The sequence below is a fragment of the Belonocnema kinseyi genome, chromosome 2 (assembly GCF_010883055.1).
Source record: "Belonocnema kinseyi isolate 2016_QV_RU_SX_M_011 chromosome 2, B_treatae_v1, whole genome shotgun sequence".
Lineage (NCBI taxonomy): Eukaryota > Metazoa > Arthropoda > Insecta > Hymenoptera > Cynipidae > Belonocnema > Belonocnema kinseyi.
The window spans coordinates 112,732,622-112,741,443 of record NC_046658.1 but is presented as its reverse complement, the minus strand read 5'-3'; the positions used below and the strand labels follow the sequence as shown (position 1 = coordinate 112,741,443).

The 8,822-nt window shown below is 22.6% G+C and overlaps 1 protein-coding gene across 1 annotated transcript in view; it reads left to right on the top strand.

Moving 5' to 3' along the window:
- Positions 1-4,269, top strand: part of LOC117167959 (mRNA cap guanine-N7 methyltransferase) — a 17,513-nt gene extending 13,244 nt beyond the window's left edge. Inside the window, exon 7 of the mRNA XM_033353228.1 lies at positions 3,996-4,269. Coding sequence (XP_033209119.1) covers positions 3,996-4,069 — 74 coding nt within the window. The 3' untranslated portion in view covers positions 4,070-4,269. The remainder of the gene's footprint in view (positions 1-3,995) is intronic.
- Positions 4,270-8,822: the final 4,553 nt, after the last annotated feature.

The window sequence follows — 8,822 nt, the reverse complement described above, 5'->3', positions numbered from 1 at the left end:
CATTTTGTTATGATTTGTTACCGAAGGAGAGAGGAGATTCTTCACTCATGTACATAAATTTTGCAAATTCGCAAAAACTTTCTCCTGAAGATTATCTTTTTAGTTATAAATTTTATTATTTGGTTGGAAATTTAACAATTTTCTTAAAAAGGCATCCTTTTTGGTTGCAAATTCAACTGTATATTTTTTTTTTATTCATCTCTTTGGGTTAAAAATTCATTTCTTTTCGCTGAACATTATCGTCTTGTTTAAAATTAATATTTTATTGCTGACAAGTGAATTGAAATTTTTTTTGGGTTAAAACTATTTTTATGAAAATATATATTTTTTTTATATATTTAAAACTTAATCTTTCTTAGCAGAAACATTGCACCTTTCTTAGATAAAAATGCAACTGTTTTGTTCTAAATTTACTATTTCCGAAAAAATGTACTTTTTGTGTAAAATTCGTATTTTTTTGTTGAAATGTATTTGGATGAAAATTCAACCCTTTTTTTGTTGTTGAAAATGTTTCTTTTTTTATTTAAAAATTCACCTGTTTTAGTATAATTTTTATTTTTCTTGGATAAAAATGCAACTGATTAATTAAAAAATTAAAAATATTTTCAAAAAGAGATTTTTTTAAAATATTCGACTATTTAGCAGAAAATTAATTTATTCAGGGTGGCTGCTGGACCGGGAAACCGGGAAATGCCCTGGAACTTTCTGAGACCGGGAAACCCCGGGAAATGACAGTGAATTTATTTCTTAACCGGGAATTTAACAAATTTTCAGAAGAAAAATCTGTCCAAGTTCGATTTCAATAGTTTTTTAAATTATTAGTTGCATTGATATCTTTCTAAATTATGATATCATTCAGTATATAATGCATAATTCGAAAACCTTTCACCCGAAAAATTCTCTATTTTAGATTTTTATTTTTAAGCTTATATTTTTAACTAAAAGAATTTTAACGTGCAGTCTTGAAGACTTAAACAATTAAAAATTAATAAGTTTAAAGTTGCAAATTTTTAAATAAAAAACAGTTTTATTTTATCAACTGTAAATATAAATAAATATTTTTTTAATGGATTTGTATTTTAAGTATTAAAAACTGTAAAATAATTGATTTGAAAAAACTATTCTAAATCTGTTGAAAGTTAAAAAAAATCCAGATTCGTAATTAATTCGTAATTCAAGGCTTTTATTAAATTAAAAATATTGTTTCAGTTAATTATTCCATTTTCAACCCATTTAATTAAAAAAAATTTAATTAGAAAAGTGATAATTACTTAATATTTCGCAATATTTGAATTGTTAACATTTCGAAAAGCTTTGAACATTTTAACGTTACAATTTTTATTGGTCTACTTAATAAAATGTTTGATTTGTGAGCGAAATTGTTGAACTTTGATGTATAAATAATAATTGAACACGTATTATATTTAGAAAAATTTGAGTAATTTTAAGAGATATTTAGAACTTTTGAAAAGATTCAAAATTAATTAAAAACTTAAAATGATATCAAGTAATTTAAACGAAGTTTGTGAAAAAATTTCAGAACTTCTAAACATATTTTACAGTGAATAAAATTTTCCCCGGGTCGTTTTTAATAATATTGGAATTCTCTTTAAATCTTTTTTAATATGCTGTTAAAATAATTTTTCAAAATGAAGAATCATTGTCAATTTTCATAGGAATTAAAAAAAAAATCTTTTTATTTGTTTGGAGCCTTTCACCATTCTTAAAAAGCCTCTACATTTTTTGTAATAAACTGCAAAAATCTACTTTTTGTTTGAATTTAAGCTGTGAGTAAACACACTTCATTAAGATGATTTGAAATCATTTCAAGTTCTAAATTAATTTTTAATCTTTTTTAAACTTCTAAATATCTCTTAAAATTATTATAATTGTTTCTAAAAATAATAAGTGTTTAACTGTTATTTAGAAATCCAAATTTTAATGACATTATTTTTTTAATTCGAAAGATTTTCTAAAATTTGTAGGACAAATTCAATTAATTTTTTAAGTTATTGAGAAGTTTTGAAAAAATTTCATAAATAAAGCTAAATTTGTACAAATTTAAAATTACTTCTAGATTTCTCAAGGTTTTGAAAAACAAATTAAAAGTTTTTCAAGCATGATTAAACTATTTAAAATGAAAATAATTTTAATTTTAATTTAAGAACTTTTAAGTTGAAAAAATATAAATTTTAAAATATGGATTGGCTTTATTAATAATTGAGTAATATAATTTTGATAATTTTTAAAGTTCATTGATTTATTCTTTAATTTAGAGTATTGAAAATGTTAATCTGGATTTATGTTTTTGGAACTTAATCTAAATCTTTGAACTCTATAATTTATGAATGTTAAAAATTCTGAATTTGCAGTTAAAATTCATTAAACTTGAAATTATTCAGTTGAAAAGTGTTAGTACCTTCCAGTTTTTATGTGTAAATTATTGAACAATTCAATCGAAAATTTTTGAAATTAAAAACTTTTAAGCTTCAATTTTAACAGTTAAAAATTCAAGAGTTCCACTTTGAATGCTTTAGTTTGTTGTCTATTTTGTATTACTTGTACTTTTTACTGTTTAGTTTTCGATTTTTAAAATTGTATTGACCGGGAAAAATATTTGTGAACCGGGGAAATACCGGGAAATGACCGGGAGTTCTAAATTCTTATTTTGGTGTTGGAAAGTGAACTGGAATCTTCTTTGAATGAAAATTTAACTAGTTTTTTAGGGTTTTTTTCCATTCATTTGTTTTAAAAGAAATTTCATCTTTCTTAAATAAAAATGCAACTGTTCGTCTTAAAATTCAAATATTTAAATATATTTTGTCTTTTTGATTTTTCAATTCACTTGTTTTAGAAGAAATTACATATTTCTAGAAGAAATATCCAACTGTTTGTTTGAAAATAGAATCGTTTTTTGAAAAGTCATAATTTTTGCTTGGTTTAAAACTTTGCTGTTTTGTTGATAATTTAACTATTTCGTAGTAATTCTAATTTTGGTTTAAAATTTATATCTTGATGTTGAAAAATTGACTGAAATCTTTTCTGGATGTAAGTTCAACTTTAAAAAAAATTATCGTTTTTTTAAATCCTCTGTTTTAGTACAAATTTAATCTTTTTTGGATAAAAAAGCAACTATCTGGTAAATAATTAAACTAGTTTGTCAAAAATTCAAACTTTTTGGTTGGCAAAATTCGTCTTTTTGGTATGAAATTTTAATTTTTTTTCGTAGAGTCTTATTTTTTGTTAGAAAATTCATATTTTTATCTCGCAATGTCAACTAGTATCTTTTTTATATGACAATTCAACTATTTTTTCTTTTTTTTTAATAAACATTCATCTGTTTTAAGGGGAATTTCATATTTAAAAAAAATGCAACTATTTAGCAGAGAATTCATCAATTTTGTTAAAAAGTCATCCTCTTTGGTTAAAAATTGGTCTTTTTTTATTGAAACTTCAATGTCTTCTCTAGAAAGTTATTTCTTGTTTAAAAATCTTGTTTAAAAATTGTTAAACTTTTATTTCTTTTATGAGTGAAATATCTTTATTTGTTGAAACGTCGTTTTTTGGTTTTAAAATTCTTTCTTTTTTGTATAAATTTCCTCTTTTATAATTCAAATATAAACTATGAGATTTTTTGTTGAGAATTTATCTTCTTAGGCTGAAAATTCCAGCATTTATTAAAAATCGATCTTTTATTGTAGAAAATACATTTATTTGTGTTTAAAATAAATGAATAAATTTGAAATTTGTATCTGAAATACTTTTTTATTCTATTTATAAAGGATTCTATGTTAAAAATATTACAAGAATAAAGTGCTGTTATTTTAATGTTAATGATCAGGGAAATTGCAAAATTTGTCAAAGAAAAATAAAGGAATTTTGAAAATGAAGTTCTCAGGGTAGAAATATCCGTTAAGTAATTTAAGTACGGCCGCTGATATGTTGAATATACTTGTTGAATACAAAAAATAATTCCGAATATAATTTTGTTGCAGCTCTGTACGCTGTTTTTGCGTTTAAAAAGAAGAGAACATCATGGTCCGCTGATGCGAAACCAGAATACACGTGAAATTGTAAACATTTTATTTTTAAAAAAAATCAATTGTTGTTGACGAAATTATGCCATGGTGAAAAAAGATTGTGTGCTCCTTTACCGCGTAACGTATCTATACACTATTTTATTATTTTAAGGCATCGTACATAAATGAATTGTAGCATAATAAGCTGATTTTTTGACAATGAATTTTTTTAATGAATTTAATTTAAAAATTTATCTTTTTATCTTCTCTTGAATCCAGCTTTTAGTTCAGCTTTAGTTTTTAAACTTTAATACCCAAGAAATTTGATCTGTTATTGCAGATTATGATGTTTCAAAATAGATTTTTTAGATCACAGTTTTGCGTGACCTCGACGTTCAAAGATTAAATTATCGGGCTGACAGTTCTGCAAAGTTCTTTCTTCTCAATTTTTGAGGATTTTATTGTAGCACTTAATTTAAAGCAAAATTACGTGAGCTATTGGCGATTTGAAGCAAAGTTTTATAAAAATCGTAAGAAACGTTCGAATTTAAGAATCCTTGAAAAAAGGGGGTGTCTGCATTAGGATGGTGTCAAAATGTTTTTTTTTTATTTGTTTTTCGGTATGATGGAACAATATAAAATAAAGAAATACTTGTAACATAATTATTTCCCCTCTTTTAATAAATTATTATTACGTAAGAAAACATATGGTATATTAGAGTGATTCAATTTATAAGGTAAAATAATTACTTTCTAATCTGTTGTTGCTTTATTTTCTTGAAAACCCTTGTATTAAATTTTTATGCATCAAGAATTAGCGCTTTTAATATTCTCATCACTGTAGATCATTTGATTACATTTTTGAAACTAATTTTTAATTAACATAATAATTTAATCTTGTTTCTCATTTTGCTATAAGAGTTTGACATATGGTGTGTTAATTAAAAATATAATAAATTTAAAAAATTTACTTATTATAGAAAAGTGTGAATCAAGTAAGAAATTATTATTATTTTCTTTCAAAATGAGTTTCCAAAGTTTCATTCAATTTTTTCAATGATGGTACTATAAATCGGGATAATTTTATATGTTCACAAATTTATTGCCTGCATTTTCAAGGCAATATGAACAAAAACAAAAAAAAAAAACTAAAAAAAAAAAACTTCAAAAGGTGATCTCTAAATCAGATCTGATTTTGAATTTTTGTTTGAAAAATGTGTTGACTGAAAAAATTGTACTTAGGCTATTGTGCGTGCTTAGATTAGAAAATAATTTTTTTTTAATCGCCCTAATGCCATTCCTACTTCTGTGTAAAGCTTATTTTGAATTTCAAATTCGGAAGATTTAATTCAATTTTTTTCTCATAATATCAAATATATATTATAATATTTATAAGTTAAAAAAAACATTTGTCGAACTTTTAGCATTGATGTATTAAAATAAAAATATTTTCGAAACTAAATGCGCCCACTATCCTAAGTTGTATATTTTTAGTTAACAAATTTTGTAACAACAAACAAATCAAAATCCGACTTTTCGTATATAAGAATAAGCCCCTTTATGTTGTCGTCACTGTGTAATTCAATGGATTTTATAACAAAAAAACTCATTTTTATGGAAAATAATTCTATATTTCGTGTTTCACATTTTTTTTATAATAATGTGCCATTTGGTGTATAAATTACCAAATGCTATAAATTAAATATTTTGACTGTATTTATGAACAATTGGGAATTATTATTTTTATTTTTATTATTAAAAATTGATTCTGTATCTATAGATCTCATTATGAAATTTAAATTTAACTACTATTTTAAAAACTGTTTCATACAGAAAAGTTAAATATTACGTCATTTTTTAAAAATATAATAACAAAGTTTTTGCACTTTGTTATTTAACAAAGCTATTAGAAAAAATAGAGATTAAAAATGAATTAGAAAATAAGATTGAATACAAAAATATAAAAACCATTTTTAGAGATTCTAAAGTTTCAGAATTAATATTTTATTATTTTCTGTCACTTTAAATTTCGAAATAGAAATAAAAAGAAGTCAATAACACATGCAATTTTATGAATAATTTTCATTCGGCAAAAATTTTTGAAGACAAAAAATAAATTGGAAAATAAGATTAAACTGCAAATTTTTAAATCATTGTCACATATTTTTAATTTGGAAACAGTTTTGAAGAAAAAAAAGGTAAAAATAAATTGAAACGTAAAATTAAGAAGAGAAATATAAAAACCATCTTCACATATGCTAAAGTAACAAAATAATTTTTTTATTTCTCTTTGAATTTTGAAAGTATAATTTCAAGGATATACAATTTACCCATACGCAATGTATTTTAAAATAGTGATTAAATCATGAAATTATAAAAAAGTTTTTAATTTGGCAACAGTTTTGAAGAAAAAAAAGGTAAAAACAAAATAAGAAAAAAAATGTAAAAACCATCTTCACATATTTTAAAATTTCAAAATTAAATTTTAATTTTTTTTTAAATTTTATTTTAATTTTGAAACTATAATTTCAAAGGGGTAGAATTTACTGCCATTTTTGTAATACAAAATTCGTCTTATTCCTTACAGAAAGAAAAAGATGTATTTAAAACATGAAATTATAAAAATATTGTTTATTTGGCAACAATTTCGCAGAAGACGTTAAATTGGAAAATAAGATGAAAAAGGAAAATATAAAAACCAACTTCACATATTGTAATGTTTCAAGATTAATATTTTATTATTTTCCGTCAGTTTGAGTTTTGAAACAAAATTTTTAAGGAAGTAAGAATAATTCTGAAGAAAATAATATATTCGAAAATACGGCTAAACCTGGTTGAACAGAAAAATATATAAACTATCTTCACAGTTTAAAAATAAATAATTTTTTTTTTCGCTTTGAATTTTGAAACGAAAATTTTAAGGAAATACAATTTAATCACAAGTAATGTAGTTCAATGTACTCAATAAAACATGAAATGTAACAAATATCTTTCAGTTTGAAAATGTTTTGTAAAATCAAAGTAAGGGTAAAAATAAATTCAAAAGTAAAATTGAAAAGAATAAGTTAAAAGCCGTCTTTGCATATTCTAAAGTTTCAAAATTAATATTTTATTATTTTCTGTTACTTTGAATTTTTTAACTAAAATTTCAAGGTAGTACAATTTACCCATCATATTTTTTGTAACACAACATTCAGTTTATGACTGCAGTAATAAAAAGCATTGATTAAAATATGCAATTATAAAAATATTTTTCGTTTGAAAACAATTTTTAAGAAAAAAATTATTCGGAGAATAAAAATTAAACAAAAAATATAAAAACTGTTTTTGCATATTCTAAAGTTTAAAAATGAATATTTTATTATTTTCAGTTACTTTGAATTTTTAAACTCACTACATTGATAAAAAGAAATAATTAAAACCTGCAATTTTAAAAATATTTTTCGTTTTACAACAATTTTGAAGAGAAACATTAATTGGGAAATAAAATTAAACAAAAATTTATATAAACTATTTTCAAATATTCTAAAGTTTTAAAATGAATAATTCATTATTTTCTGTTGCTTTGATTTTTTAGACTAAAATTGCAAGGAAGTGTAATTTACGCATATTTATACATAAACAATTTTCACATATTCTAAAGTTTAAACATTTATATTTTATTACTTTCTTTTACTTTTAATTTTAAAGTAGAATTTCAAGGTGGTAAAATTCACCACCTTTTTATAACACAAAATTCGACTTATGGCACTTGCAGAAATAAAAATAATGAATCATTCAGTTTTAAAATTGTAAAAATAATTAAAATTTGGCAACAATCTTAAGTAAAAATAAATAAATTTGAAGATATGATAAAATAGAAAAACCATTTTCACATATTATAAAGTTTCAAAATCAATTTTTTTTCTTACTATTTGGAAACTAATTTTAAGGAAGTGCAAGTTTTGTGACAAAAAATTCGACTTATCTCCTACAGAAATAAAAAAGAAACAATTAAAAATTTGATTATAAAAATATTTTTTATTTTTCAAAAATGTTTAAAACAACACTCAGAGAATATTTTGCTTTTTCTAGAAAAAAAAACCTGAAAATTCTATACTTTGCCAAAAATCATGTAGGACAAAAGTCGCGTGTATTAAATAATCAATAAATTCGGGGAAGTCTGAAAAATCCCGAAAAATAAATATTCCGAATAATGCAATTCCCGAACAGTTCACAAAATTACCGAATAATAAAATTCCTGAAAATAATCGCCGAATTATAAAATACTTGAACTAGAGAATTCCCGAATTTAAGTAATTAAACCAATTCTATTTATTGATTAAAAATACAGTAATCAAATATTTGCATTAAAAAATTATTTTTAATGGTTAAAGTTTCTAAAATTATTGTTTAAATGTGAAATAACTGTAATGGAAAAACAGTTTTATTCAGAAATATATTTTTGCAATTATTGTTCCTCTATATTTAAACAATAATTTCGGAAACTTTAAACATTGAAAAAATATTTTTGTATAAAAATTTTTCATTATATTTTTAATAAACTAATAATATTTATAAAAGAAATTGCAATTGCCTAAATTCGGGAATATTCTAGTTTGTATATTTCATAATTCCGCAATTTTCTGTCACGTATTTTATTTTTCGGGATTTTTCAATTGCCCTTAAATTTGGCTATAATTTCATTAATCCCTGTATAATATGGGATCATTCGCGAAATATGTGATACGGGGGGGGGGGGGGGGGGCGTTGAAATTTCCTGAAAAATATGTATCATGTATTTTGTGAATGACCCCTATTATA